The 20,940-nt window shown below is 36.7% G+C and overlaps 1 protein-coding gene across 1 annotated transcript in view; it reads right to left on the reverse strand.

Moving 5' to 3' along the window:
- The window catches only part of THSD7A (thrombospondin, type I, domain containing 7A), a 130,264-nt gene that overhangs the window by 80,688 nt on the left and 28,636 nt on the right, over positions 1-20,940 (reverse strand). Inside the window, exons 3-7 of the mRNA XM_010014555.1 lie at positions 16,828-17,076; positions 15,080-15,261; positions 13,241-13,309; positions 8,615-8,770; positions 6,697-6,900 (exon numbers count right to left, since the gene is read on the reverse strand). Of these exons, the coding sequence (XP_010012857.1) occupies positions 6,697-6,900; positions 8,615-8,770; positions 13,241-13,309; positions 15,080-15,261; positions 16,828-17,076 (860 nt within the window). The remainder of the gene's footprint in view (positions 1-6,696; positions 6,901-8,614; positions 8,771-13,240; positions 13,310-15,079; positions 15,262-16,827; positions 17,077-20,940) is intronic.

Below are 20,940 nucleotides of genomic sequence, written 5' to 3' on the forward strand. Positions count from 1 at the left end.
CAGGCTTATTTTCTCCAGACTTTAATCCCAGTCTGTCACATCACTGTCCCTTTCACCCAGCCCTGCCAAGCTCTCTCCAGCTGCTTGTCAAATCCTCCTTATGACTGACTGTCACTAGACTGAATCACCCCTAGTTTCATTCCCAATCCTGGCCATGTAGAGACATTGTATAACTTCAAGTTCCTTACTTGATCTCAGTAAACTGTCCTGAAGGAAAGTAGGGTCAAATCCTACCTTTACCCAGCTCTTAACCTCATTGCTTAGTCAGTACCAATTTTTCCCTCTTGCCTTCCGTCTCTCTTTTCACAAATCTATTCCTTTCCTGCTGCAACAGGTCTGTGACTCTACATACCTGAAACCTTGCCAAAAGCTACCAGTGCTTGTAAATCTCAAACAGATCACTGGGAACACTGGAGAGACTGAGATCCTCAGGTGTTTGCTCTGATTCGGAGTAATCATTGTGGTTAAGTATGTTTTACTCTTAAGACTGAAATTTCTTAAGTATTCAGGAGAGATGCTGCTTGTACAGTGCACAGGAGTTACAACAATTGCAAAATGACACAGATGTTCCTTCTCTGTATTCTTACTATTGATGAAGCTTTGGGTCTCATTAGGACTGGGTTCCTGCTTTGCAGTCTGCTATGTAACCCAAAATTTATGCATCAAAATCCTCCTCTCCTAATTTACCCACTCCTATTACAAGCAGTTCTTACAACATCCTGCTTTTCCATTTGGTTGTACCATCAAAAGCAAAAGCATGCATCATATGAAACATGTAATTGAACTCTTTGTGGCATATTTCCAAAATATTTGTGCTTCCTGATATGGCAACTTCTATTCCTATATGTCTTGTAAATTTTAAGTACATCAGTGCTGCTTCAATGCAAGGATATTATAGTACATTTTAGAAGTAACATGACAGTAAACCTATCTGACTAGACAGTCAAATTACAATCTACGATACAAGCAAAATATTTTAGTAATTATGTTGGCCCACGTATTTTTAACTTAATATTTGCAATGAACATTAATGTCTCTGTAGGCATTGTCCATATCAAGTGCAACTCTGTCTTGAAAAAAGGTATGATACATTTGAAACAATGGTCTATTGCACTAAGTGATAATTGTTTATTGTACTATGCAGATTAAACTTTGGTTTTGTTATACTTATCCCTTTAATTTAAATCATCACATCATAGTCTAGGCCAAGTATTAAAGACATTGACAAAGCAAGTGATGCATTTAAGTCTTCCCACAAGTTATGCAAACACTAAATGCAGCTATTCTTACAGGGAACTTAACAGGGATATGACAATTTTCCTATTTGTCAAGATGAGAGACATAAAGGAATTTGTATGACATATTAAATATGACCTTTTATTGACAGCATTATCAAACTTCCTGAGAACTGAAATGGTATAATTTAAGCAGTAGTGTGCAGTAATTTTTCCATATATGCCTTTATTAAAAAGAAATGCCTTAAAAATCCAATGCTCTGAAACCTAATGGTCTGAGAGGATCAGTTTTAAGGTCCTTTAAAATGACTCTTTTACCCTCTAGCAAATTCATACATATGACACATATCCAATAAACAAATCAAATAGTTTTAAGGTAACCAGACAAATTAAAGAAATGAGCAGGTTATAAATTTCATATCCCATGTGTTTACAGTGAAGAGCAAAGTATGAGTATTACATTTGATTTAAATGCCTCAGATGGTCAGCCAAAAAGCTGTCAGGCAGAAAAGAACAGTTCAAATCAATTCTGTAATGACATTAGCTAGGAAATTAATATTGGGAAATGATGACTAATGCCCATATAACAAAGTTCCTGTAAGCATAAGGCAGTACGTGCTGAAAGAAACTGTCACTAGCTATGGTATTTTTCTACTAATTGACTGCTGAGCATTGGCCAGATTTTGATCTGGGTTCTGTTACAGGATTAACTCAATAATTCAATGTAATTTGAATTTGAATCTGTCTCTTCATTCTTTTTAAAGAGCTAACTTTTAAAGTGACACGAAGTAGGCATTTTCTTTTTAAGTAATCATTAAAAAAGTTCAGCCAGTCTGATGGTTTCTTCATTCAATGCATGCAGCCATACGATTGAAAGAGCAGAAGCAGCAGACTTTTTATACCTGGGCACACCTATAAAGCTTCCATTTATTCTCTTAAAGTTTTCCATTATGAAAATCAATAAAGACCAGCAGCTATTCATTTAGCAAATATTTGATTTAAACCATAAATATACAGAAAGAGTCAACTTTTAAACCAGCCAAAATATTTTAAGTGAAAATGTTTGCACCAGCCAATCTTCATTTTTTACTGGTTTATATATTTAATTAGATGCCTATTTTAAGAAGAAATAAAGATAAAGAAGACATAAAGTTAAAATTGAGAAGATATAAAGTTAAAATTAAGAAACAAAATACAGATGTTGATCAGGAAACTAGAAGAAAATTTAAACTACATGAATAATTTTTTGAGCTTTTCTGCAAAGTAAAATTCAATAAAAGAAATACAAGAAATATTTCAGACATAACTATTTCTAAATCTAGAGAAGAACGGTAAAGCAATTAAATCATACAGAACTGTCATATAGTGACACATGGTGTCTTCAGTCAGTCACACTAGCTAAGAATAAACACAGATGAAGGAAAAGTACACTGTTCAATTTTGGACAGTACAGTGTTTGAGCCACTCCATACAAAGTAGCTAAACTAATTGGTTTGAAATGTTTACATCTGAGTCTTAACAAAGCAGACTAGTTTACCTGCTATATATTTTTATGAACTACCAAACCCACTGTTTTTCCCCCAGTACTGCAGATAGGGTACAGCCCACCCTGTCACATAAGGATATACCCATGGATTTGTACTCCAGTCTCAGGAAGACCAGACATGTGTCACCCACGCTACGTCCAGATGCCAGGAAAGAACTCATGACACTCAGCTACATCAACACACATCTCTGCCTATACAACTCAGGAACAGTTCTGCTACTTCAAAGAGTTGCAGGAATTTGCATATAAACGAAGAGCCTTGCTTTTGTTGTGCCTTCCTCTTCTAAGGCTAGTCATCTTTCACAGCAGTGAGACAGGAGATGGCAGTCAGTCCATCCCTTCTCCCTGTGGATTCACTGTAAACCAACAATTACTGAGCTCGAACAAGGTCTGGAAGAAATTTGCCCTTCAGAAGTGAGATCTGTTTTATCCAGAGTAACACATGAAGTGGTACAGAGCCCCACATATTATAAAGGCTGTAAACAAATTTATTATTTAAAATGAACAAGCAATTTCAGCCTAGTATGTGATGATCAGAAGCACACTAACTGACACCACAGCCACTGCTAGTACTTGTGCTCCAGAGTTCGGCACAGAGATTAAAATCTGAAATCCCATAATGAATGAACCAGTATTTTGTAAGCAGTATTTTCAGCAGTAGTCAATTTTACAGATTTTTATGTCAGAAACTATTTTTCCCAATTTACAGAGGAGTAGTACTAACGTATCTGTTAAAGTGGGCAGCTTTCCTACTGTAGGAAATAATCTTTATAAAATACTGAAATACTTTGAAATTGCATTCTTCATAGATGGCCACAGCTCCAGAGAAATCGAGCAAATTCATCTGCTGTAAAATGTCTCTTCTGAACCGCATTAAACCACTTAATAATAGACAATATGTACGTACCTCTGTGTGTGCATGCATGCATGCAAGTATACCTTGTATTATGTATATATAAAAATACATAAATTACAGTTTAGTTAAAAAAAAAAAAGTCATTCTATCATTATCAAATGATAATCTGTAGCATGGAACATAAGCTACAGATCTCTAATTACTAAAATAATGTATATAATGGAGGAATTCTGATCAGGTTCTGTCCAGTCTTGCAGTTTTCCACAGGAGTTTTTTTTACCTAAAGGAGCTCTTTTATAAAATTTCCTGGAAGACTGATGAAGAATATTTATTCTGAAAAGGTTCTTTCCACAGTAAGAGGCTGAAGTTCCATTTATGTAATAAAATACATCAAAGTTCATTATAGCCTCTACAATGACAACCTGAGGTACTGACTGTCATATTTTTTCAGCCTGAATGAAAATTCCGATTACTGCAGTCCACTGCGGAAAGAGAATGACAATTATAGGCCTCCAGCAACAACACCGGAGGATAATCTATTGTTTGCTATTGTCTCAAAGGCTGTAATGACTCTTATCTTTACACCAAATTGAAGAGAGAAGCTCATTCCAATTATATAAAGCAATCTCACAAACACTGCTACTTGAATCTAATTGTGAAGTAAAACACCCAGGTCAAGACATGTTATCCCAACTAATTACACTTTAAACATATGGAATCATGCAACAACCCAGAGAAAGTGAAGATACTAATCAGTGTTGGGTTTATCTTACGTTAAAGCATTACATTTACAGTACAATGCTTACTCTGAAAATTACACCACCAGCCTTTTTCATTTCATAAAGCAGAAGCCAAGGGGAAAATGCACTTTTGTTTGAATACGCTTAAGTTCCTTTGATCCAACCTCACCTCCCCAGGGGCTGATTGCAGAGTGGAATCTGGATGCCCACAACAAATGTTTGTATTCTGTGCCAAGGTAGGAGGCCAGACTACTAGATAGGAGCTACCTGGAAAGAGGTAGTGGTGTGTGTTTAGAGGAGCATTTATGAGTTGCCTACAGGATTTTCAGTGTGTGGTGCTGTGGGAGGCAAAGTAAGGAGATACTTTAGCCTGGATGGAGAGACAGCCAAGGTTGGTGGGTCCTTATTTCGTACTTTGTTTCAGCTGCATCATGCTAATATCTCTCAGGAGAGACTTAAATAAAAAACACTTGGTGTAACTGGTGAAGATCACAGAAAGCTGTTTACTAAGAGAAGGGGTTTCAAGGAAGAGCTGAGGCATTCTACGACATTATTCTCCATTGCTTTTGTTCTCCGTCAAAAGATATTGAACATGTATCTTTGTGGGTGATTGGATCTTTGTAAAACAAACCATAATTGCAAGTTGTTTTCTGCTTTCTTTGAAGCTGTGTCCACAACTCTTAAGTCTTAAAAGACTGACAGGCACATGGCCAAAGACTGACTTCTCACTCCTCCTGTGACAGATTGCCAATATAGGCAATGTATAATGCCATTTAATTACAGCAATATATAACACCATATAGCTCAGAAAGACAAAAAGACAATAATTAATACTGAGAGTAAAAAAGTTAATTACAAGTCTTCCAAGTAAAATTTGGCCAAAACCAAAGCCCATGCAGTGCAGAGAGCAAATCCTATGAGTTTGAAACACAGCAGAAGCAAACACCATAAAAGATACCTTAAAGTTTAGTAGCTCAATTGTATGCCCCAAATGTATCATGGTTACAAGAAATTATAGTCAATATAAATGTCTGTATTACAATTTAGTTAGACATGTGAGCAAATACCACTCCTCAAAACCAAACATAAGACAAACTAGCCAAAATCTAGTAAAGGAAAAAGAAAAAAAATTTTACACATGTATTTTTTTTATTAACAAAAAGAAAATTTCAGAATTATTTAGGAAATACTCCCATTTACGAGGAAAAGGCTATTTTCCATCTGAAAATGTATAAAAAAAATTGTGAAATAGTTTCAGAATTGTTGCCAAGAAATTATTACACTGTGAGAAGAATTTTTTTGAAATAGGGACATAAAATGTAGTAGATCTAATATTGTAATTCTAGGCTGATATCTTTCTGAGCTTTAAAGATGGTTACCAGTTCTCTTAGGCTCATGCAGGAAAATACAGCTTACACTCTAAAGTTTTCAATTTAAGCCCCAAAACTCAAACATGACCCAAATTCTTGAGCATGAAAGGTGAAGATTTAAATATCTCTATAATAAATTCTTATTACTTCTGACCAACTTTATTACAAAATATATTGTGCAGCTGTTAAACACTCATCAGAGGTGTTTACTTAATCATTTACAGAGTTAGAAATCTCTTACTGTAACTACATTGTAGTTAATACCATTATTTTAATTTATATGCTGTTCCAGACTATAATATCACCAATGAATAAAGAGTATTATCGCAACAGTAATTCATGAATCTTCCATAAGTATTTTGTAAGCAGCTTTCAAAATTGGCTTTTATGATTATGTCATGCAAAATCTGCTTTCTCTCACAGAAGATAACTGAATAATGGTGGTATTTTTTTTGACCTTTTTAAGAAGCAAGTCAGCTTGGGCTGTCAAACCAACTCCATAATACACATCAAACCACGCTTTTAAATGAACATTATTGTTTTTCTTCCAGCTATACTTACTGCAATGTGTCTGACTTTACTCACACTTTATTTGGCTCTGGAATCAAGAGGATCAGCTTTGTTAGTGGGATTACATCAGGGAATTCAGTCAAGTCATTGCAGGCATGAGTCTGACCTACTAAAAAACAATAGCTGTTTTCATTTACTTTTCTCAAAGTCTCTTCAGGAACCTTTGAAAACCCATGGTGTGTAGGTGAAGCAGCTTGATCCTAGAGCAACTAGGGGGCCTATCCTTCCTAACCAGTACTAAAGGACATTTCTCTCTATTCCAGACAGCTTGATCTCAAGGACTGACAAAGCCGAGAACAACAAAAATTGCTATCCTTTTTGGACCACATTTTAGCATCTTCACTTTAGTTGGTGTGGACTGTGGAAAAAAGCATCTTACCGTCACTGTTGACACAGATGACAACAGGAACCTGTGTACCAGGGCCACATGGCTTCTCATTGTCAGGAATGCACTCCTCCAGTCCCATTATTCTCCAGTCGTAGCAGGAGGGCTCTTCACATGGGATGGCTTCCAGCAGGTGAGGGCAGTTTCCCGTTCCTCCAGTAGGCTCATTGGTGATGCGCCGTTTCCTTAGCTTAAAGCCTGAAATGTCCATGAAAATACAAAGGGTGGAATAATTCAATTCTAAATGCAAAGTGAAAGGATTTTTACCTATCTGCACCTGAGTGAACAATTCTTTTTCTTCTGTGTAAAAGATATCACAGACAGTCAGCACAACTCTGCATTTTAAATAACTGGGTAGAAAATCTCACTGAAGTGAAAGTCAGAGAAGTAAAACTTAACAAGGGAATCAAAACTTTTGAGCTAATTCAGTAAGCTTTGCCTTAAATGCCTGTTTATCCTAAGTCTCATGTACTCCAAGAGGCAGTAAAAAGTCTGTTGTCCTGTGTATCACTCTTGCTGGATCCACCTCATCTAACAAATCTTGACTAGGTTCCTGGGTTGCCATTTCTGAAGTATATTGTTTGTTTTCTTCTCAGGTGTCTTCCAATATGGATTGATTATCAAGTGAAGTCAGCTTATAAACACTCCCCCTGCCTCAAAAAAAAAAAAAAAAAAAAAAAAAAAAAAGACTAAACTGCCAGGAAGGGAAAGGAAAGACTTCCTGCTAAAACTGGGAGTGCCTGTACAACTTTTACATCATTCTCACAGAAGAACCGTCAATGCAATTTTAAAATAAAATACAAAAATTCCAGATCAGAGGAAGACATTGGCAGCTGGGAGAAGAACCCTGATCATGTGTAGGAATAAAGACTTGCATAAAGTACATCCTAATATGTTTCCATTAGGCAGGTGTCCAAATCAGTCTCACAAACCTAAACACTACCCCTGAAAATGTAGTAAAACTTTTAGTGATGTAACAGCACAGACATAACAGACTACTTGACAGCTGTACTGAGAGGAGACTTAATCCAATAGGTTTACACACTAAACTGCTTTTTCCTACTTGAATTGTTCAAGGTTGGGTCACATTACTGAGGCAGCATTGTAAAACTGGCATTATTGCTGCCCAGACTGGTGTAGCTAGCAGTATACAAGAAAAAAGAAGCTAAAGTGATAATTACAGTTGCTCCTTCAAGTGGGCATATGTGGCTGCCCTTTCTTAAGAGTGTTTTTAATCAAGGAACCAAGTTTGATAATCACATCACAGCAATGACTAGGCCGTTTTTTCTCATTTACAGCCAGAAACCTGCAGACCTCCTGTATGTAGTCCTTGTCACTGTATTCTTGATTTCCTATTTTGATGTCAGGTTACTACAATCTGTTCTGCTTAGAAGTAAACTGTCAAACATGTGAAAATTGAAACCAGCACGTATGTCATCAGTAAAACAGTGTCACTTATCAACAGTGTATGGTCCCAACTCTTTGCCATATCATGCTTTACAGTGTACTGATGAATTCTTAAGCTATTACTGAATGTTAAATCTTTGAGTGACTTGGTCAGTGTACCTTAAAGGCTGCTTCTGTCCTCTTTTTCAAACAGTGCCAGAATTGTGATTTTAACACATGTAGAAACTATCCTGTTCAGCTTAAGAGAAAGGTCTAAAACTGGAATTGACCTATAATAGCCCAAATTGACCTTGAGAGCCTAGTAACAAGCCTATATTTTTGCCAGGTTTGGTGGAGCAGAAATACTAAATATAGTCCTAATTGAATTACTTTTTTTTGATGCTCAAAGGCACCGGATACACCCTTCTTGGTGCAAAATTAAGTATGCTTGCATGGCCAGAGGTGCCCAGTGACTTAGGAACATGAAATAATCACCATTAAAAGGCTTCACTGAATTTTTACATACCCTTCTTGGCCTGAGGTTCATCACAGCTTTCATAAGTGCATGGTCCCCAAGCTGACCATGCTGAGGTCTCACACTCTGTAGGACAGGGTATATGGCACAACTGGGAAGTGCTGGGGAGAGGTCCTGTACACAGCCCATGGTCCACTGGCCTCGAGGCTGTCAAAATAAAGACATTTCTCACGTGTCACGATCCTCAGCTTTAAGTGGACAAAACCATCCTTCATTCAGAAAGGCTACTACATGATCATTTTAATCTGATGAAGTAATGGAAAAATGCCTGTCTTGAAAAAAAGAAATAGAAGTCAGTTTACCCTCTGCATGAACACAGCCAAATCCAATTACATGGAGTCAGGAAGACTGTAGGTATTGCAGCACCCTCTCAGACCTAGTCCTTTCATTTAATGGATAGATTATGTTACTACAACAGTTGTTCATGTTGTGCTTTCTGTAAATCGATGTCCTACTCTCTTACTGAGTTATGTCTTCACTCAAGAAACTGAACAAAAAGCTGTATAAATCCCCCTTGCTCCTACATGATACTATAACTTCAAAAGGCTGGTTAATTAATATTTTGAAGATTATATTTAAGCTATAATCAGAAACAAGCTTAAAATTATGACAAAATATTAGTGAGTTTTTCATTTTAAAGACCTTCAAGTGCATACTCAGCAATAAGATTTGTGCAGTAGCAGCACTAGTTCAAGAAAGTTTTAAATACATATGTTTTGCATATAATATAAGTATATATACATAACATATTTTAAATAATTAAACAAAGACAATTTATTTTTTCCATGAAAGTATTATTAATCTAAAAAGGCACATGTGAAAGCAGATTCTTCTGTTATTTAAGGATCAATAAGCCCTGGAACAGACCAAAATCACCCTGCTCCCTCCATACTTTACTCTTTTGAATTCCCAGGTCACACTTCACAGAGAAGGCACAAAACTCTAAACCAGAATGTACCATTTCATTACAAGCAAGATTTTAATTCTTTTTTTTTTAATATAGGACTTGACAAATTATTACTCTAAGCAGAGAATAACCACTAGAAGGCAAAGTTAAGTCTGCCATATTCATTAATTCACTTTGGTGGACTGAAGAGATATGCTATTCTTTAACTTAAAACACTCTCATCCTATTCCCTCAGCATTTTTTTCATAGGGAAGTTACTCATTAATTTACTGCCACCACTACAAATAATGTCTTTTGATGGAAAGAGCTCTCTGATGAAACATATTTTGAAATAAGTTCAGAATATGACAAAATATCCATCTGAAAGCTAAGATTAATAACCACAGATAAAACATTAAACATTAGGCTGTTAAAGTGTGTTCTCATTTGTAGATAGAAGTCTATCTTTACATTCAGACTTTTTAAGTAGATGATCCTTCCAGTTACAGAATAAGTAATAAATTCTCACTTTTTGAGGGGGAAAGGAAATGAAAAACTCATCACCCTATTCTGGTTTCCCATGCTGCCTTTCTCCTTTGGCATGGTTTTACACTCTGTTGCTCCACATAATGAAAGCATGAAGATGGCAGAAAGTCATTCAACATTACTGCCTCCAGCTCACCAACCTCGTAACACAAAATAATACAAGAACAAATACGCCAACATTTGCATAATACTATGCTAGAATTAAATTTTATGACAGAACATTGAATTTTACAATATGTTTGATATGTGCACCTAATGTGCATGATAATCATGATAATATGCATATCTTGTGTAAAACACCAATATAAATAAACATAATTAGCCTGTAATTGAATTTGTATTGAATAGCTTCTAATAAAAAAAAAAACCAAAAAAAAAAAACAACGAACCAAAAACCCCCCAGTAAGTAATTGCTAACCATACTTTTTTAACCTTGGTTTAATCAGGGAATTGGCCAAGTGAGACAGTTGAAATTAAGGGTCAATTACACCCTTGAGACACAGCCTTGCTTCAGGGAACAGAGAAAGTGTTCTCGGGAATGCTGTGCTTCATCTCCAGCCTGTATCAGGATAAAGCATTTACCATCACATTAGTTCATGGATGTTACTCAGAAAAATAAGAAAGACCTTTCATCAAGAAGCTTTAAGGAGCAGATTTTCTTATCACTGACATTCCATATCTCAACCAGACTTTTTTAAGAGTCTGCAATAGAAGGTACTACTATACTGCCGTTGGAATCCATTTGGCTTCAATCTAAATTTGTGATGGTCCTGAAATTTTGAAATAGGAGTAATTGTGACTGTGTGTGGCTTTAAAGTGGGTGACTTAAGTAACAGGAACGCTCTCCCAGTTTTTTGGAGGTATCAGTCCAGTAAGAATTCTAAGTCTTGTCAGCAAAAATTGCTAAATAAACTTATCATGAAACTACTGAAAACATCTGCCCTTTCCATCACTCATTAGCGTGTAGGAGAAAAACTAAGTGCTCTAGGGACAGGTAAATGGTATCAATAAATCTCTCAATATGCCAAAATGTTTTTGAAATGCTGTTCTTAGAACATAAGTGATATACAACTGTCTGCTATCATATCTGTTATATACTGCTTTTAAAATAAAAGAATTCAACAGTAGGACAGACAAGTTATATTCCACATCATTAAAAGATGTTTATATCATTGAACACTCAGGGTGTATTTCACCCAGGATTACTCAGAATTCTTTCTTTGAGATGACAGTAAAATAAGAAAACTTGCCTAGGTATCTTACGAGCATCTCACTCCCATAAATTTAAATGGATTTCTTTCATCATCAAAAAAGTATGAATGACCTCAGCTTTTACTGCTTATTGTTTAGCAAAGATGCTTTAAGAGAAGATGATGCTGGATGCAGAAATTTACAGTTTAAAACCCTGTCTTATCTCGGAACTTTCTTACTCTCTTGTGGCCACAGTAAAGATTGTTCTTTATTCCTTGGCAGTGATACTGAATGCTGATTAGATTGTATGTAGTACTGCAAGCTCTGTGTGGAATTTGACCAACTCTGGGGCCAAAAGCTGAAAGAAAATTAAAGGCATTTTGACAACCTCTCTTTCTCCTTCAGTCTAACTAAAAAATTACTCAGTTTTGAATGACTTTCAGGTTTCAGGTAGTGACCTAAATGAGATTCAATCACCCTGTCCACAAATCATCTGCTATATTCAGAAATTTTATCTGAATATATTCAGATATATTCCTTCCTGCGGAAGGATCACTGGAGTGGGGGGGAGCAGGGGCACAAGCAATCATCTGCCCGTGAGTTACCCCGGCAGTGCCCCACGCAACCTCCTCACTGCTGAGGCAACGGCATTTTGTTTTTGAGGGTGGTGAGGCACTGGAATGGGTTGCCCAAGGAAGCTGTGAATGCTCCAACCCTGGTGGTGTTCAAGGCCAGGTTGGACAGAGCCTTCAGTGACATGGTCTAGTGGAAGGTGTCCCTGACCATGGCAGGGGGGTTTGAAGCAGATGATCTTAAGGTTCTTTCCAACCCAAACCATTCTATGATTCTACATGAATGACTGCATTTGAAAAAGAACCAAAAAAACTCACAGTTCAGATATATTTGCTACATTTATTGAGGTTTTAACCTTCCCTTTTGTCTCCAGGAACCCTCAGTAATGACCAGGCTAGCAAAGGGACTGAATTTGTACAGGGCTACATCAGCATAAGCTGACACAACTTCATAGTCTTGGTCATTTGCCACACGGGTTTCACAGCAAACGGAAGGAAATTTCTTAAACTGAAGTGCTCTCACTCAAAAAAACAAGAAAAACCCAAGCCCATACCATATTATGACCAACAATGAAGGAATACATATTCTTCCCTCATTTCCTACAATGATGAATGCTGTCACCCAAAACCAGCACATAATTCAGGACCTGATCCTATAAGCAACTGCAGAGCTCCGCGCAGGTAAGCAGTTCCTCTGTGTTTAACAGGGCATCGAGTATGTGTTTGCAGATGTAGAATAAAATTTTGCCAATAAAGGAACTTGCATCCTATCACTGTTCTGATACAACCTACCTCATACACTTACTTTCTTCTAAAGTACTTACTTTCTTCTAACTTTGTGATTAAACCAGTTAAATAGGTGAATAGAGATGAAACAATTTAAGTCAGTGGCAAGTAAATGGCAGAATGACAGTGGCCTCCAGGAATCTGGGTTGTTAGCTGCCTAATTACTATACCTAACACTTCCACTTCTTCCTCAAGTCTAAGTTTATGAATTCTGACAGGAGACAATATGGCCCTGGATGGTTTAGCTAAGTATTAAAAGTTAAAATTCTAACTTGAGCCCTTACTCGGTGTTTTAAATCTGCAAAAGGGACTGGAAGTAGCAGATGTGATGAATGCAATGAAGCAATTCTCAGTGTTCAGAGTTGAGAGGAAAATCAGTCACTTGCTAAAATGGTTCAGTAGCAGAGCAGGGAACTGGCCTAGCTGTCTCATGAGCTTCATTAGTTTGAGTTTAGACCTGTCACTTTCAAATTAATCTGAAATTTCCTGAGAATGCATGAATCCATCAAACTATCTCAGAGCTACATAACCATGTTAATTATACACATATAGCCAACATAGTTCCTCTGAAAGGGATATTGCCTCCTTTGCAAGCTTCTGATCGAAAGGCCAAGTCAGAGGCCTTAATTTACCTACCTGTTATTTCAAAAGTGATCGATAGCAGAGGTGCAGCACTAGCCTTCGACTTGCTCTGTGACTGACTTTCTGAAATAACAGGGAAACGCCACTGTGAGTATATGAGAATGGAGGTCTTCAAAGCAGCCTTACCGAGACAGCATTCACTACAACCAATAGCAAACTACACTGAAATGAAGGCGTTTCCCCACAGTTAAAACTGGTAGGTGTCTCCCCTAGCTTTTTCCCATCCTCAAATTACTCATAGTTTCGAAACGGTATTGGTTTTAGAGGCACTGATTTGCTCATTCCTAGGAGGCCCTTGAGAGCAGCTCTTGCCCATACCGAATCCATGATGGGAGAGGAGAGAAGGAGGATGAGCGGAGAGGCAGCTCTTCTGAAGATCTGTCCCCTAATAAGGAAACACCCCAGAGCTTGTTTTCAAACTAAGACCTGCTTCACCCCTAGTTTGAGCTCTTGAAATTGTTCTCATGTTTATGCATCCAAAGACTAGTTACATTTTAATCAGCTTTCCAGGGCCTGCAGAGATTACCTCCTGATGGGCTCTGCGTATTCCTGTCACAGTCTGATAAGGGCAAATTTCACACCCGCCTAAGCTGGCAAGACTTCACAGCCTACCAAAATCCTAATCATCATTCTGAACAGTAAGCTGCCACTGATTTTATTGTTACATCTCCTTAGCTGGAAGGCTTTACTCCTTTACTTCTTCACTGGCACATCTAAACTTTGTTCGGCAGAAGAGATTTACTAAAAGCCCTTGGGCAGCTGATTTGCATTATACAAAGAGGCTTGAAAGTGGCTTCTTTAAAAAATACAGATGTGGGGCCCATGAGCACACAAGTCACACCCCACTGATCCAAAGTCGCACTGAAATGGATGTTGGCATTAATATTCCCCACAAACTCTACTTCTATGGCAAGTTTGAGAGTATCTTTAACCTACAGCAGAAACATCAGCAGCCTGCAGTCTATTCAGCTCTGGTCTAAATGTTTATCACACATGACTTGCATAATGATATCACTTTTCCTGAAGTATGTGTTTGTATTTTAGGGGGTTTTATTAATAATGTGTGATTGTATGAAACAGCTACTGAAGAGGATAAAATTTAATTAGCAAGCTAAATGCATTTACTAATTTCTAAATCTATAGTGCTGCATTAATACGCACAAGGAAACATAACAAAATACTCAAGTATTATTCTTAAGTACATATAATACCGAATGAATTAAAGATTTCATCTTCTAAGCTATTCTCTCTTTGCTTAAGTTGCTGTACCAGCTGTAATAGTGACAGGGAATAATCTCTTCTCTCTTTCAGTTAGTGAACCAAACCTATGAAATTATGTTGGCTTGAAGTCCTGAAAGCAACTTACAAACTTGACTGAATCAAAAAAAGAAGAAGAAATCTGATAATATTTTTACATATTTCTATATTGAGCTTACATGACAGAATCAATATATTCCATCAGCACATCAAACCACACAAGTTCATCACCCAGCCTAAGGACACACAGGAAATTTACAGTAGAGGAAGAAACAGAATCTAGGATTTCCAACCCACCTTCTCATGCTCTTTTCTATTGAGACACATCCTTCACATAAGACAATATTTTTCAATAAATATTAAGAAATAGTAATTTTTAGATAGGAAACAATATTTGCAGCATAGAGAATAAAATCTCTGGTACTGCAATGAGGTATTTTCATTTGAACAAGAAAATAACAGAAACCTGAAAGGTAAGAAGGCACTCATGACAGAAGACAATGGCTGTCAAGGAGCTCTGGAATGCTGAAGTGCTCTGATTTCACACTAATACAAATGCAAGTGACTCAAATTTACCTTCTTTTTCCTTGAGGGTATTTAAATAGGAGAGGAGATTTTCATTAGCTTGCACGCAGTACATTTCCCGGGTTTGAATGCCACCTCCGCACAGCGCTGTCTGATTTCCTCGCCTCTTGTCCTGTTGGCTAAGGAGAGGATCGACACGGCATTCTGTCCACTCTGTGGTGCGCCAGCCATACCTGGATCAAGTTCAGTTAATTTGGTCTTTAGAAATCATGAAGCCGTTTTATACAACATTAAGTTATACAAGCTGAAACACTAGAACAGCTTTATTAATTTTCTAGAAGGCCTGAGCCCCAGAATTTCCTGTACAGGATGCAGTAAGTCTAATATTTTATGTGAGTAGAAACTTTTCCTCTGTTATTTCACTTTTGAAATCACTACTTTTTAGGAAGACCTTTTCCGTTCAATTCCTGAAACATAGTGGGTACATAAATATTTTATTGGAGGGAAGAAAAACTTGATATACAGAGACATACAGTTCATGTTCAGACAAGCTAACTTTCAAGATTGTGACTCTCAGCATTTGTTTAGCGCTAGATAGATTATATGAACCAAAGCCAAAATATCAAAAAGTGTGCATGCTGAGAAATGTAAGAGCCAGAAAAGGAGAGGAGGAAAAAAAAAAAACCACCCTCCCCAAGCAACCCCAAAGCTTCTTGTTCGTCTTTGATAAGATACAAAGAAGTTTATCCTGAAAATCAAGGTAAAACTATAATTGTTTTTTTTTTTATTATTACTTCAGAAAAACCTTTCAGTAAGTTCCTTTTTCATGATTAAGAGAAAGATGGCTCTGCAATACTAAGGCATCCCTGCTGTGTACTGATGAATGAGAAGCTGTGAGCTTTCTAATCAGTGAACACACAGGAAAGAAGATCTGTGATTCCCATTTAAAACCCCAATCAGGATTACAAACCGTAAGAAATGCAACAGAATTCTCTCTCCAACAAGTACTTTAAGGCTAAATCAAGCAAACTGCTTCCTAATGTGGCTGGAGATGGGGAAAGATGACATTTCAACTCTTAAATGAAAAATATGTACCGCAGCCTAAGATGCTTAACATCAAATTCCCCAGACCCTCTTCTCAGTCTGATAAAGAAAAAGCACAGTTGTGACTTAAATTTTAATCTCAATTGGTTGATAAGGATTACAGCAATCTCTTGAATCAAAAAGTGCTTGCTGTCATTTCTCCTAAACTTTAAACAGGGTTAATTTATTTACTGTTACTGCTAGCCTCTCCCAGTTGCCATTTGGGGCCCAGTCCTGCCTTTGTTAAGCTGAATACAAGTGTCACTAGAAAAGTCTGTTTGCTAAACAGATGTTTATCACCTCTTTCCTATGTTCAGCATTTTGTTTGCAAATACACAAGTGCTCCAAAAAGCAATGATCCTGGTAGAAATGTTATGTAGGAAAAAGATCACTAACAAATTAATACGATTAATTATTATGGTCTTGACTGAGCCTGCATATCCACAAATGTTCTTTTTCAAAAGGTAACATTAGTAAAAAAATATGTATTTGTTATTTCTTCTGTACTTAGAGAAGGAAGTGATTTCATTATAATAGCAGCTATTTGTAGACTTTAGGTTTTAAGAAGAGCACTGAATAAGCAAAGGATAAAACAAAATAAAATCAAACCTATTATTTCTTTAACAATTATTCGGTTGATATCCCATCATAAGCCCTGTGCGCTTAAGTGAAATTCTTCATTTTAATATACGGAGAACTGAAAAGAGCCAACTTACGTAATGCATGGTGCCACACCATCTCCCTGAGAAACACACTGCTCTGTTTCTTCCAGTTGTGGGCATTCACTTTCACTGCCGATAGGGAGCTGTTTAATGGTCCGTGATCTTGTACGATTCCCTTTAGGGGTTGTCATGTCAAAGCAGGTTTTGGAGCAGGGTGTCCATTCTGACCACTCTGACACCTGGCACTCCTTCGTGATCACACAGGACTGGAACGTAATGGGCAACTTGTCTTGTTTGCAGAAGCTGCAATAAGAGAGCATTACAATTATCAGCACACATTCACAGACAGTCATGAACTCCTGCAGAAAAGTGATGTCCACTGAAACATGCAAAATCAGTAAATATTTGTAAAGTTGTTAAATTCCAGTCCATATATATTTAATCCTGAAAAGTCAGGCAAAAGGGCTTTTGGTTAAAGTGACTCAAACCTGATATGCAAGATTTGTTACAATTAGAAATGACCAGTATCGTCATATCTGTGATCAAAATTAAAACAAATCTTCATATATATCTAGAAGTACAAAAAAGAAATAAATCAATTTTTCACCACTTATCTTTTATTTTTAGGTATACTCAGTCATTTTTCTTGAAACAAAGGGAAAGTGAAGGATCAATAACAGAGATGGCTATACAATGGTTTTGAAGAGAACCAAGCGCTCTATGTCATCTTGTCCTCATTTCCAGACTACAAATTGTTTAAAAATGCAATATCAAATATATTGAATACTTGGTCACTAATAATTTGCTTTGTTAACAGTTGGTATATCACCACAGTGATGCCTCATGGTCTAAAAGGGGAACTATCTCATCATTCAAATAGAGCTTTCCCTGCTACATTGAATCCATAGCCTTAATTTCCTGTTCCTCATGAAGGCCGTCACTTAATTTCCATTCTCCATCTGATTGCTTAATTCACGTACTACATAGGTTGTCAGCAAGATTTTCTCCCTCTAACTGCCTCTGCGTTTTTAAATGGCATATTGTAACTAGAAATTAACATTTCTATTTTAAAGCTCGAATTATAATAGGATAATAAGCAATAGAGAATCTAAACTACAATCAAGTGATCATAGCTTTAACTTTTTAATTATAATTACAACATAAATATATATATTGTGTCTGGTTTGGAATAAAATTCTCACTTCTGAAGTAGTTAAACAGGCAAGAAAAAGATTTATTGGCATTGCAGCTGGCACAATGAAACATTTTGTTCTGTATCAGTCCTATAAAAAACACAACAAAGGCTTGGGTTTTTTCCTTTGTACAGAATACAAAATAATACAGAACAATGAATATTTACAACAATTTTGTTGCTATACAAAATTTTACCCTACTCATTATATACAACATCATGTTAACAATATTTTGTAACACTAAGAGTAGGGATACTTGATGAGGCTAATAGATTTAAAAACACATTTCTATACACAAGAGGCAGTGCAATTATATAACTTGCTAATAGATGATCTGTCAGCAGGTTCACAAAGTGGCTGAACGAATCTGTGGGCAATAGATCTGTATATTGGTACTAAAATGACTAGGCAGCGATATACTAGCCACCATCCCTCATACACTGACTAGAGAAATACAAAGGGAGTGGACTGCAAAAGGCAGCCAGGCCTCATATGCTTGGTCTTTAAATAGAATCTCCTTTTACCACTGCTGGAGACAATAGACCGGAGACACTGCTGGGCTTGACAGACCATAGGGGATTACTCAGTGGGGGATTTCTTAATCCTTATTATGTGAAAGGTAAGGGGGTACAGGAGAAACCCTACCACATGATAGACAACATTTATTCTGCTTAAAGACAGAAACTACACCCTGTTTGAGATGAAAAACACTCAAAGCTTTTTAGAACACTGTTCTTTAATAATGGAGTTTTTTCACCTTCATGTAGTCCCATCTGGCACAGGACTACCATACTGTCAGGTTCAATATAGCACTTTCTGTACCTTTGACAGAACATATAGACTCATTTATACCACAAAACCACACATTTTAATGACTGGGAAAAAGATCTATTCCTTATGGATTCTAACATGGGCAGTATTTGCAAACCATTCTGGATAACAGATGACATATCATCACCTCCCAAATTCCTTTCTAGTGTGACTCCTTTGAGAGCAGACACCACCAGTCTCTTCACTCATATTGTGACTGAGGCCAAGCTTAATTACAGACACATATTGTGAGGGAATGGAGATAAAATTGCCACCACAAAGTAGCTTTGGTGCGGAGTGAAGAGATCAATTAATCATGTGTAATACTCCATGGGCTTTGTATGTGCCCAGAACTAAGCTGGGAGAAGTGCTACATGAGAATAATTAGTATTCATTCTCAGAAGTTGTTTTACTAAATAAAAAAACCTTTCTTTAATGAAGCTACCTTCAATCTGCTTCTGTCCCCTAATTGCCATGAACTCTAAAGATGTCCCTGGCTGTCACTGGCTGCGATTGCTACACAGCTCCATTTAGAAATTGTTTCCTTCTCTGGTAAGAGTAACCTCCACCACAACACAAAGGGGTTCCAGTTCTTTAGGGTGAGTGATACATAAGAGAAAAGAGATCTTGAGCTGCAACTGAGCTCAAAACTAATGAACTTAACACTAAAAAAAAAGATTCTGAGCTAGTTAAATTCCAAAGGAATTTTTTATCACAGATTTTCTGAACAAGTGGAAAAAAATTGAAAAAAATATCAAGCCCATGTAGTGGATCAAAAAAAAAAAGTTTTTCTAAACCCATAATTGAAAAAAAACTCTTTAACAGAAAGTTGTCAATTGACTCCATTAAAAATTAAGGTCATCCCTGCAAACTAATGATGTTTCTTATTTTTTAAAGATATAGTTACCTATAGGCCTTATATCAGTCTTCCAGTACCTAATGGGGGCCTACAAGAAATTACAGGGCTTTGTTGTGATAAGGCAAGGGGTGATGGCTTCAAACTGACAGACAGCACATTTAGATTCAACATTTGGAAGAAATTCTTTACTGTGAGGGTGGTGAGGCACTGGAACAGGTTGCCCAGAGAAGCTGTGAATGCCCCATTCCTGGCAGTGTTCAAGGCTAGCTTGGACTAGGCTCTGAGCAACCTATTCTAGTGGACAGTGTCCTTTCCTATGGCAGGGGAATTGGAATTAGATGGAACTAGATGATCCTTAAGATCCCTTCCAAAACTCACCATTCTATGATTCCTGAAAAATTAGAATAGATTCCAGGCACTTGGAAGTCAAGTAAGTCAACAGGCATTACTGCAGCTTTAGGTAACAAATTTTCATTTCACAGACCCTTAAACTCTAATTGCTAGATTTGTAAAAAGACCTTTTGAAGTTTCTTTTCAGTACCCCTGTAATCTTGAATGCCGTAATGCTGAATTCTTTCTCTGGGTCATGATGTAAAATGTTTTTTAAAATTTAGACACCGATTTGTTGACAGGAGTTGGATGAAGCATTATTTGGTCACTGGCATAGATTCAGCAGGCTAGTATCTTCCACTTCATGCTCATTTTACTTTTTATTAAAAGCTGTTGTTAATACAGCTTATATAATTAGAATGGTCATTTTATTTTGTTTGTTATTAATTATTTCCATATGCAGGTATGAAGAGGACACAATAATAACTGTACCATGTTTATAACCCCATTATTTATTTATGATTGTTGATAAAATTAAAGCAATGGTGTTAAAGCATGCCTCACTTCAAATATTTACCTATAAAATTAGTCAATTTTAAATTAAATATAAACCAATTAAGTTCTTAAGTTCTTGTAACCGGAATATAAATATTACTAGGGAGATAAACAAGAGGCAGAGTTATCCACTTATTTTCTTGCTTGCTTATTAAAACCATGCACCACTTGCAGTATTACGTAAATACAGACAAATAACTGATACTGTTGTAAGTCACCAGTGAACAATCTCTTGACTGTTATACATAGTCATATTATTTTTGTGAGAGGGCAGAGACAGTTACAATTAGCAAAAGAAGTGTCAGACAAGCAAGTTAGCTGCTGTTTATTCTTTTAACATGTGGTTTTCTTTAAACAAGTCAAAGAAACTATCACAAATGGCCATTATCAAAGGCTTTCCTTCACATTTTCCAACATAGT

The sequence above is a fragment of the Nestor notabilis genome, unplaced genomic scaffold, assembly GCF_000696875.1.
Source record: "Nestor notabilis isolate BGI_N333 unplaced genomic scaffold, ASM69687v1 scaffold515, whole genome shotgun sequence".
In the NCBI taxonomy this organism is placed as follows: Eukaryota; Metazoa; Chordata; class Aves; order Psittaciformes; family Psittacidae; genus Nestor; species Nestor notabilis.